Genomic DNA, 22,460 nt, shown 5'->3' on the forward strand with positions numbered 1-22,460 from the left:
TAGCTTGCTCCCTGTGCCAAGAGCAGCATGCACATCGGGGCAGGGATCTTCCCCGCCCCAGACAGTGCAGTGAATAGCCTAGAGCTGATTCCCAGGAACACTGTCCAAATACCACCTGGGATGAAGGTGATCTCAGGGGATGGGGCTTGGGACTTTTTTCCAAGGCACAGAGTCAGAGAGATTTGTGTTAAGCTGGGGCTGTGGTGTTGTAGGGTTTCTGCATTCTGGCTGTTTTGTAGCATATCCTGAGTGATTTAAGCAAATCAAAGAGGTTAGAGTTGATCTGAAGACCACCTCAGCTCACAAAGCAGTCTAGGAGGACAAAGCAGCAAAGCAGGCTAGCTTTATCTTATTATATATGCTTATTAAGCTACTTAATAAGTAGCTTAAATCTATCTCTTTACTTCCTTTTTTTTCAATTTTCTGGCCTGTAGGTGTGAAGTCCTTTGCCAGCCTGCCTCTGTTCAAAGGCATCATGAAAAGTGCATGAAGGATGAAGGCTGCTCCATAATTTGGAGTACTGTAAAGAGACATTATGTTTATATAGAATCATAGAATGGTTTGGGTCGGAAGGGACCTTTAAGGATCGTCTAGTCCAAGCCCCCTGCCATGGACAGGGACATCTTTCACTAGATCAGGTTGCTCAAAGCCCTGTCCAGCCTGACCTTGAACACTTCCAGGGATGGGGCATCCACAGCTTCTCTGGGCAAGCTGTTCCAGTGTCTCACCACTCCCGTAAAAAATTTCTTCCTCATATCCAATCTAAACCTACCCTCTTTCAGTTTAAAACCATTGCCCCTTGTCCTGCCACTACAGGCCCTCATAAAAAGTCTCTCTTTATCTTTCTTATAAGCCCCCTTTATATATTGAAAGGCTGCAATAAGGTCTCCCCAGAGCCATCTCTTCTCCAGGCTGAACAACCCCAACTCTTTCATGTGGGGTTACAGCACAGTGGCAGGAAAGAGTATTAGAGCTTCAGAAAGCCATCAATCTCCTCATGCTTCAGGGACAATGCAGTAGCTTCTTAGCTGTGATTACTATTTTTGAGCTCATTAGCTAGTGATTTGGGGGAGTAGAGATGCTGGACCTCTGCATGTGTAGATGTGTCTCCCATTTTGGGGGTGAATGGTTGAGTGGAGGAGGTAGTAAAAAGAGTCTAGAGTCTCTGCTAAGGGATAGCAAGTTTCTAGGTAAGGCAAAACTGTGTAGTTTTGATTGGCTTTTCTGTCATGCTTTATTCCTACTTGTTGCCTTCTTAAACTAAAGAATTGCTTTGTTTAGATCCAGTTATTTTCCACTGGTTACAAGCTCCTCAAAGGAAAGAACCACAGATAAAAAGCCCACTATTATTGAATTTTCGTTCTTTTTGGCTATTTTGATGTTGACTTTCTCATTTGATCTCTTCTGAGTCCTCTAGGAAAGTTTAAGGTCACTGAAGCCAATGAAAGTGCTTGTATTCTTTGTCTCAGCATCCCAGCCAGACAGCTCTCCGAGTCTGTCACTACTGCTTTTCTGTCCCTGAAGCTGACTGATAGTAAGGCATATTAATAGTGTTTCTATACATTGCTTCCAAATTCTCCTGAGTGAAGTTTACTTTGAGCTGATTAGTTTTGCATGGTTTCAGCAAAGTCACAGAAGCTATTAGCTATCCTGACAGATGACTAACTCCTCCTAACCCCTTGGGGAGGCTGCAAGACAATATTTACTCAGGTATGAACTACCATGGTGATAACTGATGTATCTCCTACTCTTAATCCTTTAGAATTATGCACACTCATGTGCAAAGGAGGAATAAACTCAGGTTTTGTGTATTTCTAACCCTCCACTACAGTGTCATCTAGAAAAAGTACAGAAGACATACTTCTTAAAAACACTCAAGAAGGAGAACACAGCATACCCTCGTTACAGAAAGAAATGTGATGAACAGAGCTTTTTAGTAAATACTGCCTACACTGGCCTTTATGCAAAACTGGAGTCAGCAGAACAGAATGAATAAGATCTAATCTCCCACCTTGTCCTGCCATTCCAGTCCCATGTGCCTACGCAAATATTCTGGCTCTGCTGCAAACCACCCCTAACTCAAGTTTCTGTAGCCAACCTGCAATCTGGAAGCAAGGACTCCCCTACTGGTGTTTCAGGAAAAAAAACTTCTTGTTGCGTGAGAGGTGGTCTGCATTTTTGGACAGTGGGCCACCGTGGAGGGTTGAAGAGTGGTCCTACAAAGTGTTCCCTTTTGCTGTCTGAAACCATACTGTCCCAGATTGTCACTGTGCCCTTAGCTAATTAGCTTGCTCTTGGCAGGTCAGCTGTTGTTTCTGCTATGCTAGAGCAATAAATCTTGGCTCATTTCCACTTTTTCTTACTAACTGGAGTGAATAGGATGACATTGTCTCCATTAGAGGCCAACTGAAGTGAATCAAACAGTTTCTTCCTAGCAAAACCAGTGTTTTCAGGACAATTGTTCTACTGTTTCTTAATTACTTTATCATTTCAGAGAGAATGAGCAAAGGTTGAAATCCTGCTGTGTACAAGAGACCTGATTACAGTGGTGTTCTCAAGCTTCAAAATTTATCTTTTCATTTTGGGGCCCTGAAATTCAGCTGCTTCATGATTTCACACTTTGCTTCACAGCCATGAGAGCTGGAATTCTTTTTAGTGATAACTGAGGTTGTCATCTAATCGTGTACACTCTTCTGTGACATAAAAAGCAAAATCTCGAAATTGGTAATACTGAAACTTTCTGAATGGCTGAATACACCCAGCTTCATCCGAAGCCAGTAAGAAATCTGAATGCTTCCTATCTTTAAAATTCAGAAGTCAGTTGAAAAATCCATAGTGAGGAATACACTTTATCTCATAAATGACCAGTCTTTTACCTCGCCCTTCAATCAAATCCAATGAAAACTGTATGTTCTCTAGGGTGGTGAAATTTGATTTTTGAGTAGTGTCCTAACACCAAGCTCATTGCATTTCATAAAGTAAGTGGCAAAAACACATTCTAATGCAGCAAAGGATGGGAATGTATAAGTATTGTGGAATATTATGCAATTGCACTCACTCACCTGCAGTCAAAAGGAATTCAGAAATGTAAATGAACATAGGCCTGTGCTTGTTGTTTGCATTTGTTTTCTTCTGAAGCAAAGATACTGGCCTCTGCTGGAGCCCTGTCAGCATTGCATATGACAGGACTGATGTGAAATGGCATAGCCTGTGTCCGCCTGTAACCCTTTTGTAACTATCTGTCACCTTCTAGGTAACACTCGGCTGCATTTTGTGGTCCTGGTGACAGGCTGTACGTCAGTGGGAAAAATCCTGGATGCTGAAGTTTACAAAATTACTGCAACAGATTTCTGTCCTCTCCAGGAAGAAACCAAGGAAGAGGAGCGTGTTAATGCCTTGAAGAAAATACTGAACTCTGGGATGTTCTATTTCTCCTGGCCTAATGCAGGCTCAAACTTTGACCTGACTGTGCGGGCTCAGAAGCAGGGTGATAACCACTATGAATCTGGTAACTCGTTCTTCTGGTCAGTACTGCATGTTATACCAAAGTCTTCTGTCATCCCCACCTGTATCTTATTGGTTAAACATTCTCGGAGGGAAATAAACATATGCATTTCAGGTGCGCCTCCTTCATTTCATTGTCATGACATTTTACAGGGCACGTGGCCTTAGTGAAATCATGGTAAATCTGGGTCAAACAAGTAACTTCTGTTTAATTAAACTTAATCTGATAGTGAAGTGCAATTCTAATAACTGGACATTTTGTGTTTTTTAAGAAGGAAACACAAGACGTATTGCTCACACTACAGAAACATGTCTCTACATGTCATGAATAGTTTCCCCTGCAGTTCTTTTTAATAATTTGCTTTAAAAGTTATCTAATAGAAACCTGCACTTGAACTGTTCATAAATCCCATCATCTGTGCTGAAGTATCTTCTGTTTCTTAAAAGTGTATGTGTTTAAAGTCTGTACTTTAATGTTTCAATAATATGCCCTAGTTTTTATGTTGAAAACATCAATATTAATATGTTTGTGGCTCTGTAAATGTATGTTGCACAGAGGAAACTCCTGTAATACTCTGCTCTGTACTTCTTACTTTCTTGTGCTTATAAAGCAAATAAGAAGTATTTCTTGTGGTAAGTATTGGTTGAGTGGAAAGGAAAACACACAGATGCTGAGTTTTGTCTTCCCTAGGTGGGTTCACTGTTGATGTAATTCAGTTTGTTTGCTTTACAAGTTCCGGCAGAATGCTTGAATTCCTATACCCTCATTTTTTTTTTCTTTTTAAACAAAAAGATAGTCACACAGAGGAAACATAGATGCACTGGAAATAAATGAGGGTTATATGATGTAGGTGGAAAATAACTGGCAGAGTTAAATGTGGGCGTGCTGCTAGAATGTGTGATACGTCTTGTTGCCCAAAGTAGGTGAATATTAAATAAGCAAAAAAGTTCATAATGGATGATAAATAAACATGAGAGAGCAGTTCATTCAGGCTAAGTAATCTTTCTAGCTATGATGTGATTTTTGACTGGTAAGATCTAGTGTTTTAAGTTTAACTCAGAAGAGAGATGTGGAAAACTTGCTTTCAACTGTGCTAATTATGCATCCCTCTCAAAAAGCTCTCCAAGCATGTCAAATTAGACACATGGCACAAACGAGCTGTGTTCCAGTGATGAAACTCCTAAGGTGGCAGTATCCCTTAATGAAGAAACAACCTTTAAAGCAACTCTTTTTACCTGTACTGTCTTTTGAAACTTTTCTTCTTGGAAGATAAGTATTTGAACTTTCCTTCTTTGCTGGCTAATCTTTCCTTCTGGCTAATCTAGAAGTAGCCCTTGAAGAGGTTCCATTCTCCTGTATGTTGTAGAACAGGGATGAATGGTGACAACATCACATTTAGGGCAAAAAGATGTTCCAAAGAAAATTTATCTTGAGGCAATTATGCGATATGGGAAATTTCAGACCAAACAATAGATTCTTGAGAAAAGTAAACAATGGGATAAATAGTTACATGATGAAAAGTGTCAGATGACCTTAGTTATAAGCAACACAAACTGCCTGTTAAATGAACTGCAACAACAACAAAATTCTACTGGAATTTGTCTGAGTGAGGACTTCCTCTGTGAGTAGAGCTAGGAGAATGAGGTGGAAGGGATACCAAAAATTGTTTTAGAGCTGCTTTTTCAGTTGCATATTTAGTTTAAAAATGTAAGAATGACTTGCACCTTTTTCAGAGGAAGTACTCTGGAAGAACAATTCTTCAGAGGTTTTCGCTAGATGTAATAACTCTTGTACAGATCTGCTGTTGAGCAATAAATGATCATAAAAGGGATTTTCTTGGCCCTTATCTGTGACTAAAGGTACATTTTGAAAAATGAAATGAGGAAAACCATCATAATAGAAGAGAGTAACATCACTGTTAACCAGGCATGATAGGTTTCTTGGGTTGTTGATCTTAAAATAAATTGAAGGTTAAAACAGACATTCCTCTTAATTTTAGTAGCACTTCCTGCAATATCTCCATTGACTTATGGGTCCAGTTTCTGCTTGGAAAAATTTTTCTGAAGATCCTGGTGGGTTTTAAAATGGCTCTTCATCCTGTAGTGTATGCTAAGGTCCGGACAGCACTGTTCAAAAAGTAATTACCTTGACAGCACTGTAATTTATGAAAAAGATTACTAAATATAAATGTATTTCTGGAGCTAAAAGAGGTGACATTTGCATCTGAATTTATAAGACAGAGGTACAAGATATAAGGACAGCACCTTGGTGGTAGCTGTGCTATTAAAATTTGCCGTGTCCTGTTCACTTAGTAGTTCACAAAGATTTGTTCCTGATATTTCCTGATTTTGGATAAAGTAAAGGTACAACAGAAAAGGGGTCAGAAAACATTAATTGCTTAAATTAGTGGTTGTTGTGGGGTGGCACCCGTGCCTGTCTGTCTTATTTTAGTCAGTAATGTATCTGTATGTTGTTGAACCTTTTAGGAACCAACTATTGCATGTGCCCTTCAAACACTACCAGGTGAACTGCTCTGACTGGTTGCTGAAAGTGATCTGTGGTGTAGTGGACATTCGCACTGTTTATGCTTCCCACAAGAAGGCAAAAGCCTGCCTCATCTCTCGCATCAGCTGTGAGCGAGCTGGTGCCCGGTTTCACATTCGAGGAGTCAATGATGATGGACATGTGTCTAACTTTGTTGAGACAGAGCAGGTAAGTGGATGTATCCAATAGCTTTGAATAATTCAGTCCACTCAAGTTTAATTGGGGCAGAGTTTCCAACAAGAATTAAAGGAGTTCAGAAAGTGTTTTTTCCAAGAATATTTAAAATAATATTGCACGACAGATCTATTCGTTCTTGCTCATTAAGCATTTCTTTGCGATCTGCTCTTTTTCTGTGTTTCTGACTTTTCCATGCACGCAATTTTCACTAATACTTTTGATTTTTTTTTTTTTCCTGAATGTGAAAGTCTGGCCATTTGATATTGTAGTGAAATATAGACATGGGTTTTTAAACCACTCAGAGAGCTCTGTGTGTTAATTCATGTGAAATCAACATGTGTAACAATGTTTCTCAATTGCATGAAACTTGCTTAGAATTATCAGTCATGAGGCCCATGTATTAAACAAAAGAATGTTTTCAAATCTGTTCCAGAATAAATGTCACACTTTTATACATTCTGCATACATTTTAAAGTACATTTTTTCTAAAATTCATTGTTTCTCATGCTATAGAATGTTGGAGAAGAACTAGTTTGAAAAATTTTCTATAAAGTAATGGTGTCTACACTTCATTTCTCTTTCATTCATTTTAAGTATCTCTGTTAGTCCATACCACCAGGTTTGTTGGGCTAGCCATTGAAAGTCCCTTGCACTACAATGGCATAACTACGTCTACACTGATGTAAAAGAATTTGGTTAGGGATGCTGGGAGTGAGACTAGAGCTAAGATTTGCTTTTGGCTCTAAGGAAGTCACTTAGAATCATATAAAATCTTATGATCATAAACATTCATGTTTCAAGTTACTCCTGTCTGCCTTATTGGATTGAAGCCATCACCTCTTTGTACAGTAAGTTTTTCAGCTATAAAATGAAGGTGATTATTAACTTCCTGCCTCACAGGACTTTTGCAGACCAGCGAGGACAACGTAGATGGTAGGTAGTGTATTCTGTGCTATGGTGAAGAAGAACTCTTAGCGCTCAAATATATCATTCTAGTTAAGAGGAAGCTGCCCAGCAAAGGAGCTGTGTTCACTGGGAGTCAAATCATCTTTGGCTAGTAAAGGAAATGGAGAAAAAACACCATCTTCTCAGAGTCAGGCAAATTCCAGTGCAACTCATTTTGGAAGAGACTTTGCTTTATACTCCCCTTTGCTTTGTGGGGGATTCTCTCCAGTGAGAGGTGGTATGACACAGTTTTTATACGTACATGGTAAAAACCTTATTTCCAGCTGATGCTGAGACAAAATATATGGGTGAAATGCATTCAGCAGGCTCCCTTGATTGACACTGCCAAACAAAATAACACAAAGTCAGTTGTTTTTATTACACATGGTTTAGCTTACTACCTTAAGTGAACAAAAAGCAGTGGACCCTGAAGAATCTGAAATCTGTGCCAGTTGAAATGAGTGCTTTCTTATTCAAGTATAATCACCTTTTCCTTTTTGAATAGAAGTAGTAATTACTAGCAGTCAGAACCATCATACAGAAATGGATGTCTCTAACGCAATCTAACGCAATCTAACGCAATCTGGCCGCTGTCGTTAAAGACCTCTATAAGCGAATAGATAAATGGCTGGTAGTAGTAATCAACAAAGGACAAGGATCTGCTCCTAAAATTTTGTTTTCAGTGTCTTCTGGGCAGATCTATTATACTGTGTATGTAGTGTAGATTGTTTTTATATGTGTATGTATGTGTCTTTATATGTATGTGCACAAACAATGAAAGTAGATTGCTTAGGTGATGCTCATGAGGGGAGACTGGTGAGACATCTCTACGTGACACAGTGGGTGTAGCATAGAGAAACTTAAGCTAGCTGTGTCATTACTCGTTCCAGAGGAGTTATAGCTGTGTCATTGTAGGACTGTGCCTGACTGCTGAGGGTGGCATTCCCCCTCAAAGGCCTATACTTCAGTATTTCCTCATGGCATTGCATGAGTGTAGCGGCTCACACTCAGTGCTGACCTTTCTGTTATCCCACTGCGTGAGCATAGGCGTGGGATATGTTTGGACAAACACCTGTTTGTCCAAAATCCAGCAATGTTTGGGCACTTTCAAAATTTCCTCTAAGATGTTGCCTTGATGGTACAGCTTTAACCTCTTCACCTAGTTCTGCCTAAGGACACACGTAGAGCTACCTTAGACTTGACAGTGCTACGTTGCTCAGCAGAAGGCCTGGAGGAGTTGCTGACTGGTATTCCCCAGTCTGCTGGTGAGGTTTGATCCCTGAGACATGCTTAAAGCGTGCACAATGTTACACGTGTGACTTTCTGCCCAGTGGTCAGAGTTCTTATTGGGGATGTGGGTGGCTTCTTGCTCATGTCCCTCCTTTTCCTGGTTTGCCTGCATTTTCAGAAGGCTGGCCTGGCAGCTTTCCACTTAATGTTCAGGCTTCCACAAATTCTGCTTGTTGGATGCCAAACTCTTCCCCTGCAGTGCTTGGGTCTTTAATGTCAGCCTCTGAATTCTCTGCTAATAATTCTCTTTTGTGCCTCTGCTCCAAAGCAACTGCAAGTCAAGTCCTGCAGCGTATACATCTTTCTAGAAAGTCTGTCAGTGCATTGGGAGATGCAGATAGGTCTGCTCACCAAAAAGTGGAATTTTCCCCTGGAACTTGGGAACAGAAGAAGGGACATATGTAATTTTAAATAATAACTTGGTACAGTCTGCTATTTTAGTTGAGTGCCTTCTCATGAGCATTAGTGCAAAGTACGTTACTCAGGATTTGAAGAATGTTCTCTTGCTGAAATGCAGAGGAAAGAAAATGTTAGAAAGGGTTGTCATCTTTCTTTCAGATCAGTCTCACATTTGCAGCACTGCACTTAGCAGTTGTCTAATTATGGGAAATACTTCTGCTATCCTGCTCACTAGTTGGGTCAGAAGTAACTCATTCTATTTAATTATATTCCTGGAGTACATTATGTTGCAAATGATTAGCATGAAAAATAAGATGGCCTTTGCATCCCAGCAGAAAACCTGGGGATTGGCTCCTGGTGAGTGGCAAAACAGTACTCAGTTGCTAATGCTTCCCTTAGCTGGGGCTGGGTCAGGCTCTTCACAGGAACTGCTGTGCTTTGTTCCCATTCAGCCAGGGGCTGCCGTGAAGTGGGAGGACTGAAGGCTTTTGAGTGTTTTGCAATTGGGTAAGCAAAAGCACGAGAGTGAAATGGTTATAGGGTGAAAGGCTTGAGTAGGTTGAAAATTATAACAAGGGTTTGCAGTTTTAAAGGATTTTGTGGTTTTGTTTGGTTTTTGTTTTTAAAGGAGAAAAGAAGGTTGCTGTTGCTAATGGTGATAAACACTAGTTTTACCAAACTGTGTGTCCTAAGAAAGTGCAGTTGGGCTAACCACTGGGATGCCTGAGGTCCAGTAGTAATCAACAAAGGACAAGGATCTGCTCCTAAAATTTGGTTGTTTTCAGTGTCTTCTGGGCAGATCTATGAAACTGTGTATGTAGTGTAGATTGTTTTTATATGTGTATGTATGTGTCTTTATATGTATGTGCACAAACAATGAAAGTAGATTGCTTAGGTGATGCTCATGAGGGGAGACTGGTGAGACATCTCTACGTGACACAGTGGGTGTAGCATAGAGAAACTTAAGCTAGCTGTGTCATTACTCGTTCCAGAGGAGTTATAGCTGTGTCATTGTAGGACTGTGCCTGACTGCTGAGGGTGGCATTCCCCCTCAAAGGCCTATACTTCAGTATTTCCTCATGGCATTGCATGAGTGTAGCGGCTCACACTCAGTGCTGACCTTTCTGTTATCCCACTGCGTGAGCATAGGCGTGGGATATGTTTGGACAAACACCTGTTTGTCCAAAATCCAGCAATGTTTGGGCACTTTCAAAATTTCCTCTAAGATGTTGCCTTGATGGTACAGCTTTAACCTCTTCACCTAGTTCTGCCTAAGGACACACGTAGAGCTACCTTAGACTTGACAGTGCTACGTTGCTCAGCAGAAGGCCTGGAGGAGTTGCTGACTGGTATTCCCCAGTCTGCTGGTGAGGTTTGATCCCTGAGACATGCTTAAAGCGTGCACAATGTTACACGTGTGACTTTCTGCCCAGTGGTCAGAGTTCTTATTGGGGATGTGGGTGGCTTCTTGCTCATGTCCCTCCTTTTCCTGGTTTGCCTGCATTTTCAGAAGGCTGGCCTGGCAGCTTTCCACTTAATGTTCAGGCTTCCACAAATTCTGCTTGTTGGATGCCAAACTCTTCCCCTGCAGTGCTTGGGTCTTTAATGTCAGCCTCTGAATTCTCTGCTAATAATTCTCTTTTGTGCCTCTGCTCCAAAGCAACTGCAAGTCAAGTCCTGCAGCGTATACATCTTTCTAGAAAGTCTGTCAGTGCATTGGGAGATGCAGATAGGTCTGCTCACCAAAAAGTGGAATTTTCCCCTGGAACTTGGGAACAGAAGAAGGGACATATGTAATTTTAAATAATAACTTGGTACAGTCTGCTATTTTAGTTGAGTGCCTTCTCATGAGCATTAGTGCAAAGTACGTTACTCAGGATTTGAAGAATGTTCTCTTGCTGAAATGCAGAGGAAAGAAAATGTTAGAAAGGGTTGTCATCTTTCTTTCAGATCAGTCTCACATTTGCAGCACTGCACTTAGCAGTTGTCTAATTATGGGAAAAGAAGGGACATGTAATTTTAAATAATAACTTGGTACAGTCTGCTATTTTAGTTGAGTGCCTTCTCATGAGCATTAGTGCAAAGTACGTTACTCAGGATTTGAAGAATGTTCTCTTGCTGAAATGCAGAGGAAAGAAAATGTTAGAAAGGGTTGTCATCTTTCTTTCAGATCAGTCTCACATTTGCAGCACTGCACTTAGCAGTTGTCTAATTATGGGAAATACTTCTGCTATCCTGCTCACTAGTTGGGTCAGAAGTAACTCATTCTATTTAATTATATTCCTGGAGTACATTATGTTGCAAATGATTAGCATGAAAAATAAGATGGCCTTTGCATCCCAGCAGAAAACCTGGGGATTGGCTCCTGGTGAGTGGCAAAACAGTACTCAGTTGCTAATGCTTCCCTTAGCTGGGGCTGGGTCAGGCTCTTCACAGGAACTGCTGTGCTTTGTTCCCATTCAGCCAGGGGCTGCCGTGAAGTGGGAGGACTGAAGGCTTTTGAGTGTTTTGCAATTGGGTAAGCAAAAGCACGAGAGTGAAATGGTTATAGGGTGAAAGGCTTGAGTAGGTTGAAAATTATAACAAGGGTTTGCAGTTTTAAAGGATTTTGTGGTTTTGTTTGGTTTTTGTTTTTAAAGGAGAAAAGAAGGTTGCTGTTGCTAATGGTGATAAACACTAGTTTTACCAAACTGTGTGTCCTAAGAAAGTGCAGTTGGGCTAACCACTGGGATGCCTGAGGTCCAGTTCAAGCTGGCATCCACTTACCATTAGGAAGGAAGAGTCCTAGAATAAACTCTCTCCTACTTTCATAGTAGACTACTGACTAATCGCCTATGAGGTAATATCTTGGCTGAATAACATTTTGTTTCCATTTGCTGCAGCCTGTACAGTATAATGGCATGCTGGCTGTGTGCTTTCATGGATAAATAGCACCCTAGGATTCTGAAAAGCCAGGACTTTTCCCCCCTTTATAGGAATTACTTCTAACATTTTTCTGTTTTTAGAAGAGGGAGAAACAATTAGTCTTATCTCCAGGCAGCTCTTTTATGCATAGATGGTATGCTTTTGTCTCCCACTGAGTTAGCCTTGTGGCATTTTAGCTCTGCAATGAGTCATTTTTTGTGGGCTCACTTAACTGCTGTGACTCACATTTTTTGAGAAGAAGGGGGAAAAAGTTAAATATCTCACTTCACTTTTGCTTTCCCCCCCCCCAAAAAAAGCTACTAGTAGATCTTTCAGATATTTGATCATTTGGCTTGCATCTTTACAAAGAAAAAAGAAGAAAGAAAAAATGGTAGGAAACACTTAAGGAAAAACAAAACATGATGGAAAAAGAGGGCTTTTTTGAAATCTCTCTAATGTGTACTTCCAGATTTGCTGCCAGTATTTTGAAATGGGATGGCAGCCCTTTCTACTTGCAGTGTTCAGTTAATCCTCAAGTAGTTTTAAAATCACACTCTGTTTGCCAGTGATAGCTTAAATGTTTCCCTTCACCCTTTCTTCCTCCCCTACTAATCCCCTAAAGTTGAGACTGTATCACATTCTTCTAATTGTTTTCTGCTGATAGCGTTGAGAAACAAGGGTGCTTTCTTCATTTAGTTTGTGTGCCTGTCACTGTTTACATTTCAGCTCCTCCCCCAGTTACCCATCAAAGAGTCGTGCTAAACTCTTCATATCTTAGTATGTGACTTACGGGGAACAACTCTAATTTACCAAAGATAAATTAATGGTTTCAGTTGTTTTCCCCTTCATGGAACTGTTCAGTAAAGAAAATTGAAACCTTGACAAGGCATTAAAAGGAAATGCCATGAATTTGGATTAACCTTCCCTTTCTTCCAGTTTAAGAAAAAATTGTCAGGCATGGATTAAAAAAAATGATCCCTATTTCACAATAACTCCTAGACGATGTTGGATAGCTCTCCAGGAGAGGAATGGATGCAATCATGTGGTTAATTTATTTTCTGGATCAAGATTTAGTATGGCCCCAGGAGGGGCAAAGAGGATTATTTTGGCAAGTATATCCTTGGATCCTGTGGTCTGAGTTAAAGGGACTCACAGAGAGGTATGTTTAGGCCATCTGTTATCCATGCTCTTTGTGGGTTGTGTGGCAGAGCTGGGAATCCCAGAACAAGCCATGTGAGTATCCATTTCATCATGGACTTTGTCTCTGTGCCCCTTGAGTCTGTAATGAATTTTGCATTTGAAGTTGTGACTGGATAATTATTTCCTTCTAATGAAGCTGAGTGATGGAGATTAGGGAATAAATTATTCCAAGCGATGAATGGGAGCAGCATGCTGGGATTAGAAAACCAGCTGGTTGACGTAGATGTTTGCTTCTTGCTCAGAAGTGGTACCAATTTGCTTCTTGCTCAGCAGCTTGCTAGCAGTACCTGTGCATGAAGCTTGTGTTACCAGGAAAGGTCTTTGGATCACAGGGGCAAGGTCTGGCCCTATGCAACAGAAGAGAAAGATTGAGAAATACCCTCTTGAACTGTCAGCACTATCACCCTTGATCCTGGAGTCGGAGAAGGAGACTACAAAAAGAGTCTAAGACAGCAGAAGTCGAAAGAAAAACAGGGTGAATTCTAACACCAGAGGTCAGAGGACAGGCAATCTATTTTCAAGGCGAAGAGGTCCTTCACATGGGTTAAATATCCAGTTGCTATTATGTTGTCTGATGGGAAACTGCAGGAAACGTGTCTGAAAATCCATCCAGCTAACTGGATTGGATTGTTCTATGGGCCAGTCCCTTTGAGATTAATGAAGTAGTCCTCGAGTGTTTTGAGGATTTGATAGGAATGAACATTCTCCCTGGGGCAAGTAGGCAACAACTTGCTGTCATTTTGGATCTAAGACAAAAGATAAGATTACACAATAGTTTTATGATGCCCAAAGACAAAGATTTAGCAGTATGTATCAACCCTAATGACAAAGTGTTGTCCAAAATGTTGTTCATGAACTGCTAGAGGAAAACTCGTGTGATCTTGGATGTATTTCTTGTCCATGAGTTAAGGAAAACAGAGGACAGGAAAATTCTGGAAATAAAGTGCTTTTTAAGAAGGAATAGTTTGTTTTCTTAAAGAACTGTTCGTCTTCTGTGTAGTGCCTTAGAATAAGAGAAATGGATCTGCTAGAGGACAGGGTAATAAAGTCAAAACTAGAACGACAAAAAAGTGGCACAGATATGTGCTTGTAGAAAACATGACATTGTGAACAAAAAATGATCAAAGCTTGGATGAATATGAGAAAATAAATTCTGTATTTAACCACGCATAAATGCTGGAATTGCATAAGCAGTGAAGTTGGAATCTTTTATTTATGAGTGTAATTTTAACCTGGATGTATTATCAGTGCTTATTTAAGATTTATCAAATGTGGTTTCTTACAGTGTATATGGGTGTTAGGATTATGTGCATTCCTGAACTGGAAAGTTGTCTTAGTCTCAGTCTTTCAACCTGCTCACTTAAGATGTCTGCTGGTAGGAAGGCTGTTGCCAGTATTGTTGTAATGTCAAGGGGCATACATAGTAGAAGGCAATGTCAAGATCAGGGGTCATTTTCATTGGAGTGGTGAATGAAGGATAGTGGGTATTGCTGAAATTCAGGGAAGATTTGCACAGTTGTAATGCTTAATGAAATGGTTACAGTCTGTTTAGGAAGGAATGACTGGCAGAAAAGGGTGTTACTCTCCCACTCATTAAAAAATACTAGGTCTTTTTCCAACTCACTGGCAGCTTTGAAGAAAATAATTTTGGATTCATCTGGGTCATGAAAATGAGCTGAGAGGATTGTGAAAGACCACAGAATTGCTCCAGAGAACAGAATGATGAGCCCTGTAAATGAAAAGAAAAAAAAAATGTGCTAATGTGGAGAACTTTCTTGTGAATGACTATGTTGGAGAGGCCATGCTTCCAGTTCAAAAACATCTGAATTTCTAAAAGCTACATGGCAACATGCATAAAAATGTCAGTTTCTTTAAAATGCCCTGTCATCATTGAGGAGTTCTGTATTAGACCTCATCCTGACAGAGGACGTCCCCAGCCCATCACATCAGGATGTGGGCATCCTGTTTAGATCACAGGAATGATCCCCAAATGGTTTGAATTTTTTTTGTTGTTGTTCAGTTCTCCAAACAGACAGCTTAATAGAGCAGAAAACAGTTAGAAGAGGTAATGGGTGAAAACCAGTGAACAGAAAATGTGAGTGATAGTAGTAACAAACATCTGTTAACTCTTATGATGTTGAATGACTAGTAAGTGGAAATACGAGCATCTGTTAATGCAGAAAGGCAGAAATGTTTGGTCAGTTTTTTTCTTCTGTATTTGGCATAAAGAAGGCAGGTTATATATTCATGGTCTTTAACTGTGATGAAATGCTTTCCATTTAAACTGTAGTTCAGGAAGATGTTAAACTGCAGGTATTAGGATTAGAATTATTATCTTCTAATCAGTGGGTCTAGAGAATTTGCAGCTGGGACTTCTAAAAGAACTGGCCAAAGAGATACCTGAGCTGTCGATTTTTCAGTTAGTTATGGAAACAGGATGTTCCAGAAGATTGTAAAGAAAACTGATCCTCTGTAGCAAGCTGTTTGAGTGGCCAAATTGTAGTTCATATGAAGCTTTGTCTGTGATCGTCATCATTAGATGTTTCATTTCAACTCATTGCATCACTAAGGTGATGATTCATGTCAAATTTTGAAGTGAGCCAGTCCTGATTCTTTTTTGCATAGATTCAGGACCTGATCGTCATTTAGTGTGAGTCAGGATAATGCTGGGGCTGTCAGTGGAGCTACACAAATTTGCTTTACCTTAGAATTGGCTCCTCTGGGTCCATGACTGTGAGTGAAAATATGATTCAGTGTTTAGAAGTCACTGACTCATCTTGGTACAACCTGTCTCAGTGAGGATGTGATAAAGAGGAAGAAGGTGGGCCTGCTCGCTCCTCCTGTAGCCCAACTGCAGGATGAACTCTTCTGAGCACAGAAGTGCAAAGAGAGGTGCACCAGTGTGTTGCCATGGTAACTAGCTCCTGCACTCAGATGCCGGCAATGTTTAGGAAACTTTACTGGGAGAGCGTATTTTAGAGCCACATTACTCAAGCTGTGAGGCAGGCCTCGTAAGGAAGCTTCTCTGACCAACCCCCTCTCTTGCAGGGGGTTGTGCTAGGATGAGATGCAACAGAGAAGGGTTCTTAATTCATTGGTGTGAGGCTAAAAACATTGAAACATACAGTTTGGCACTACGTCTGGGCTAGCCATCATTCTAACATGACATTGTGTCCTTAATGAAGTCACTTAAGTCTTTCATCTTAGTGAAATGGGGATAGTTGTAAGTGCTCTGCAAAAATATTGTAAAGATTAGTTAGGTAAAACTGGTGGCAGAATATTTAAATACCTACCTCTCTGGTATAGCTATACTGCTTCTTTTCACATGTGTAGCTCTAAAAATTGTACATTGGTAGTGATTATAAAGATGAGCGGTAAAGGTAAATGAAGGCACTTCCCCTGAGCCACCCAACCAGCACGTCTAGTGGCAAATCCAAAAACACAAACCACGTTAAGACTGTAGAGTAACCCCTTTTCATGTTCTTTCCTATTTTGGGAGCTACTAGCCAGCTGGCAGCAGTTATGCTAGATGATATGATGCAGTTAGAGAAGCAGCTACCTGGATGACCTGGATACCATTCCTCCACAGGGCTGCAGAAGGCTCATTGTCATGCATGAGATAACGGAGATGTGTATCATGTATCCCCCATGGAAAACAGCCAAGATTCCACTGCTAAGTATAGGCCAGGGGAGTGAGCCGGGCTTTGCACAGTTGCTCTGTGGTCATACTGAATCTGAATATAGTACCTTTTGTGCTAAGTTAACATATAATGTAACGCTTTGCTTGGGGGCTGGTGGAGGGGGAAGGCAAAGGGGGAAATCAGTCTTTGCACTTTGCATAGATTTGACTAAAAATCAGCTTGTTAGCAGTGATCATAAGAACAAATATTAAGGGAGAGTTTGAGGTCTGGTTAGGGAAGGAAATGGGGAGTTCGGAGCCTCTCACTATAAGCGCCCTGGAAAAGCAGTAGATCACATGCTGTTCGCTGTATTTCAGAATGGGAGTGGCGAAGCTGCTGGTTTCACTGAGATTTATTTGGACGCTCTGACAAGGCACAACATGCAGTGAAATAAGAAATAGTAAATAAAGCAAGAGTTAAGCTTATCCCACACCTGACATTACCCATCATTGGTCACAAGGAGCAATGACATTTTGCACAGTTAAATTTTGTGAGAGAGGCAGAGGGAGAGTATATGGCTGGTCTTCCTGAGTGTCTCCACCAGTGGATCAAATCCATCTTCATTGTGGATGAAGGATTCCTTCCTTCCTGCCAGTGGTGGTGTTTTAAATTTTCTCTTATTTCTGGTGAGTAGTGAATTGAATCTGCTGTGATGACATGAAAGCAAATACGTTGTGCTTTGTTCCACTGCCTGTGAGACTATGGAAAAGTGACTGAGCAGTAAGTGGATACAGTGAGATACATGGTTTACTTTTTTTACCCTTTGAGTTCAGTGTCTTAAACTGTCACCTGATGAAAGGGTCACAGACTGATAGATCTAACTGCAGAACTCCTTCCCTTTATTTTATTTTTGCAGACAATTTACTTGGATGATGACGTCTCTTCCTTTGTGCAGATCAGAGGTTCTGTTCCACTGTTTTGGGAGCAACCAGGGCTTCAGGTAAACAAATAATCAAAAAGCCTACCTTACTTATCTCTCTTGCTACTTATAATTTAGAAGTTACATAAAATTTAATTGTTTTTTTAAATGAGCTGCAAAGCTCATTCCATGAAAATGCTGAGCTCTTTCATTTAGGTTTACCTTGTAGGAAATTTTGTGTGTTTAGATAAACAGAACTGAACCAGGCAAATGGCTATAGTTAACTGAAGTTTAACATTTTCATGTGTTTGTGTGCCTCTGCAGGGAACTGTTTGTAAGGAACTGTGTCCTAATGTCCTAAGCTGAAGCTTACAGCAATATCTTTATAACATTTTTTATTTGATTTGGAATAACCTGTCCTTCTGAAATGCCCGGTTGGCTTGATGATATTGACCTCCACAATAAAATTGGAGTATCTAGGGATACCAGGAGCTCTACAGGAACATGTTACCTTGAAACAAAGTATAATGTCTGGATGGTGTGTTTGCTAGATTTCAGTCAAAAGGGTGATGATGATCTAATCTGATGTGCAGGGCAGAGTTGTAGGGTTTCATCAGGAGATTATTGCATCAAGCCTAGCAGGTTACATATGTAACTTACTGTGACTTACAGTTTATATACGGTTACGAGTTCAAATAGGAATCATCCTATCACTCTTTGCATTCTCTGAACAGAGGGATAAGCAACTGGAATGAGTATGCACATATATGCATATATGTTAGTAGAGAGAATACATACTATAACTGGTTTTATCGATTCTCTAAAGATCATTTGATACTTTTTAATCACTAAATCTAGCACCTAGGTACCATTCAGAACTACTGGATTTAGCATGAAAGGAAGATGACTAAAGGATCTGTTGTTGTCTGTTAGCACCATCCAGTGCAATACTTGCTTCTTTTTATAAAGCAGGACTGCCCGTATGGTTGTGCACATGTCCTGCCCATGGTGTAGCTGTATCCAGCACTGTTGTTCTGTATGTTATGAAGCCATAGAGCTTTTCCCAAAGTATTTTTGGGTAGTGGGTAGCATCTCTAGTTAAGCAGAATTTTCAACTTTTTAGTAGGGACACACACTTTTTTGCCTAATCTGGATTAGATTATGCAGCTTTCATTTATGTTGGTGAATACTCATAACTCTTATTCCTTGGATGTGAGTGTGCTGGCACTGGTGTTAGAAAGAATTGCAGAAACCAACCTCATGAAAAACAAAGGAAGATGATGAAGTACAGGAAACAATGCATGATCCTGTAAATAATTAGCAGTGTAGTTTTTGGAGAGGAAAGAAGCCCTCTGCGTACTGCAATAACAGTAGCTAGCATTCAAAAGGAGCTTGAGGCTACTGTCGTTGACATCCATATTAAAAGTCGTATTAGATTGATGGTACAGGATTCCATCCTTCATATTTTCAAAGGCCTGTTCTGATACTTCTCAGTTTCTGTAAATAATGAAAGATGAAAGAACTCAGGACACAACCCATGGAACTGGCATAACTGTAGCCTTTTCTGTCGAGGGAAGGGCAGAAAGAATGCTGGGCACACAGCATGCTTGTGTGAGGCGGTGTGGGATATTTGCTAGAGGAAGCTGGCAAAGGGATGTGATTTGTTTGGCCATAAAAAGATGTGTAGGTATCCCTTTGCTTAATGATAATCGTGTTTTCACTTGTAATTGTAAATGTTGTTCTCTAATAGAAGCTGTGGCTTTTGTATTAAGGATATGTGTGTGGGTGTGTGGAGTCTGTTAGAGGTGTCTGGTGCTGTTAGATGTTTTTCTCTGAAGGAAAAAGGGAGACATCTAGTGATTTAGCACTCTAGCAATTTAAGAAGTTATTTCTCTCCTTCTTCTCTTTCCAATATTTTATTTTAGGTGGGTTCTCATCATCTAAGGCTTAACAGAGGTCTGGAAGCTAATGCACCTGCCTTTGACAGGTAAGCTTCATTCCACTTTGGCAATAACACAGCAGCCTGGCATTTAACCAAGATTCCACAACTTTATGCCTTCCTAGTAAATCCTGAGAGATGTGAAACATCTCTCAGATGATGTTGCCAATCCCCCAGGTGTTGTGGGATTATTAAGTGGGTTTACTTTATTTATTCACTTATTTTTGTGCATTTTCCTTTCTCTTTTCAATGGTAATTGAATTAATTTGGTCTCCTGGCTTGTTTCTGTAAAAGCTAAGAAATACTGAGTGGTATGCAAAAGGAAGGTCTATGTAACCCTTTGTGAGCCAACAAATGTTAATTTACACTTAAGCTACACAGAACATATGTTCTTTACCACTGTAACCCAGGTAATTAAAAAGTAAACACTGCTTCCTCTCCAATCTGGATTTGTTTTTCTCCTCATTGTTTTACTGCTATGCAGAAATAGCATTGTCTTATTCTATGATCAGTGTTGTATGATGCTGTCATGCTGATGCTTTTCTACTTTACCCAAAGACTGGCTTCTAAACCTTTTTAAACCATTAATACTCTGCTTGTCAGCTGGAAACTGTAAAACAAGCCATACATTAGCTTGATTCCTTTGAATGTCTGACTATGAAGTGCTATCCTTTAAGGGCAAACTCCCATGGACATCAGTGGGAATGTTGCCTGAAAAGGACATGAAGGATTTGGCCAAATTTTCAACTTGTAAGTGCCAGGTCATGTGATTAATTTTTATTTTGATTTGGTTTTGGCAAATCAGAGTTTATGTTGGTTGTGCCTGTTGTAAGGCCTGTTAATTCCTGGATTTCATTTACTGCAACTGTTAGCAAACATGACATTAGTGACTGTTAATAGTTTTGCAGCACTGAAGACCCCAAACAGGGATTAGAATCTAAAGAGACTATGCGCCATAGCAGTCCCTGCTCCGAAGGGTCTTAGCCTACATTCTCCAAGCTTTTTAAGGCTCTTAAATCCTACTGAATTCAAATGCCTCTGAGACTCGTGGTCTTGTGGTCATCTGGTGCCATGGTAACTTGCCCTGCCAGTGTCCCTGAAGCTCCATCTTAGAGGTTTGCATTCCACAGCAGGGATAATTTATATAAGAAGAAATCAATAACTTACTCAGCATCCTCTTGTGCTGCCCAAGAAATCGAGAGTACCTCAGCAAGGAACAACTCCATAAGACCATTTAGCTCAGAGAATCTTTTCTCTCTGACCTTGATGCAACTGGTGAATAGCTTTCTTGTAAGAAACATGAACATGAGGATCCACTTGCGCTATTCCTTCTTTCCCTTGTGTGCAGTAAAGCCTTTATGTTAGATGAAGTTAGGGATCTCTCTGCTTACACACCTGCAAAAGACAGTCCTTTGAAAATGGGCAAGGAATAAGTGATGGCCTTTATGGAAAAAGACGCAGAAACTTAACAACCTGCTACAGCTTTTCTGAGAGTGTTAGAGTGGATTTAGCCGTTACATTTTCCCATCTGATAGGTTAATGTGTTGAGAAGGCGCTGTGAGAAGTGAATGGTAATCTTGTTAGTGGATCTTTTTCATCCCCTCTCCCTGAGAAATCCTCAGGGACCTCTGCTTACAGTACTCAAGCAGGTGACCTGAGCTTCAGCAGTTTTGTTGTAAGGAAGCAACATTGGCGGAGAAGTAGGATCTTGATGCTGAGATCAGAGGGGTGCAAATGTATGGGAAGAGTTGGTGTACAGAGAACTGGTTGCAGAATCAGGAACATAAATAGCACCAGAAAATATATTTAGCCATGTTTGTTGAAGGCCATGCTGATAACTTTCTTTCTTTCTTTTCTCCCCTTCCATGGTTTTCTGCGTGGCTTATTTCTGGTTATAGGACTTAAAGGTGCATGCCAGAATATGCGTGCTTGCTGTTTTTTTGACACTTTGCCATTGCATGTCACTTTGCAGCATGTAATAGCTTTTCATTTGTATGAGTGTTTATTTTATTTTTCTTGTCTACTTCTATCCAGCTTCCTCTTAAGTACTACTACAGTGTTGTTAGTACATGATGGAAGTTGGCTTTAAGATCTAATTGTTTCTTGATGAGCCAGCACAGCTCCTCTAACACACGCATGCCAACTTGAAAAAAAATTAGAGGGGAGAATGGGTACCTCTGCATCTGGCTGAAAGCTCTTGGCTTGAGAGTCTCTAAATGTCAGGCTTTGAGAGGTTGGGGATATAGGTAAAAAAAAAAAAAACAACACTTTATACTTGTCCTATTTTGTGTTTTTTTCTGAAGAATCTGGGTCAGGCCACTTGGCTAAAAGGACCTTTGGTCTGATCCAGCGCAGCAGTTCTTATGATTACTAACCTTCCTGCTTAATTTGATTAAGTTGAGAGTGAATGTCTCAGTGTTGTGGTAGCTCAGAGATGTTTGAACCCTGTCGCCTATGACGTGTGTTTGTGCCTCTCTGGCCTTGGCACGGGAGCCCTAGGCCCCATTGCTGCTGCTGACTCTTTCTAGGCTCAGCCCTGCAAGATGCTGGGCAATTCCTGTTGAAGTGTAATATATTTTCCTCTCTTCTTGTCTTTCCTATGTAGTTCCCAGGCTGACAGCCAAGAGGTGGGAGCATACAAAGGGCAATATCAAGGCTAACGGTAACATAAAAAGATCTGGAGCCCATTTCCTTACTTTGGCCACAACAACCCCATGCAGCGCTACGGGCTTGGGGAAGAGTGGCTGGAAAGCTGCCTGGCGGAAAAGGACCTGGGGATGTTGGTTGACAGCCGGCTGAACATGAGCCGGCAGTGTGCCCAGGCGGCCAAGAAGGCCAATGGCATCCTGGCCTGTATCAGAAATAGTGTGGCCAGCAGGAGTAGGGAAGTGATCGTGCCCCTGTACTCGGCACCGGTGAGGCCGCACCTCGAATACTGTGTTCAGTTTTGGGCCCCTCACTACAAGAAGGACGTTGAGGTGTTAGAGCGTGTCCAGAGAAGGGCAACGAAGCTGGTGA

General features: G+C 40.7%; 1 protein-coding gene across 1 annotated transcript in view; it reads left to right on the forward strand.

The window, feature by feature from the left end:
- The window catches only part of SYNJ2 (synaptojanin 2), a 61,465-nt gene that overhangs the window by 6,033 nt on the left and 32,972 nt on the right, over positions 1-22,460 (forward strand). The window contains exons 2-5 of the mRNA XM_009281442.1: positions 3,254-3,524; positions 5,992-6,217; positions 17,501-17,584; positions 19,429-19,490. Of these exons, the coding sequence (XP_009279717.1) occupies positions 3,254-3,524; positions 5,992-6,217; positions 17,501-17,584; positions 19,429-19,490 (643 nt within the window). The remainder of the gene's footprint in view (positions 1-3,253; positions 3,525-5,991; positions 6,218-17,500; positions 17,585-19,428; positions 19,491-22,460) is intronic.

Source organism: Aptenodytes forsteri, unplaced genomic scaffold (assembly GCF_000699145.1).
Source record: "Aptenodytes forsteri isolate BGI_AS27 unplaced genomic scaffold, ASM69914v1 Scaffold82, whole genome shotgun sequence".
Taxonomy (NCBI): Eukaryota; Metazoa; Chordata; class Aves; order Sphenisciformes; family Spheniscidae; genus Aptenodytes; species Aptenodytes forsteri.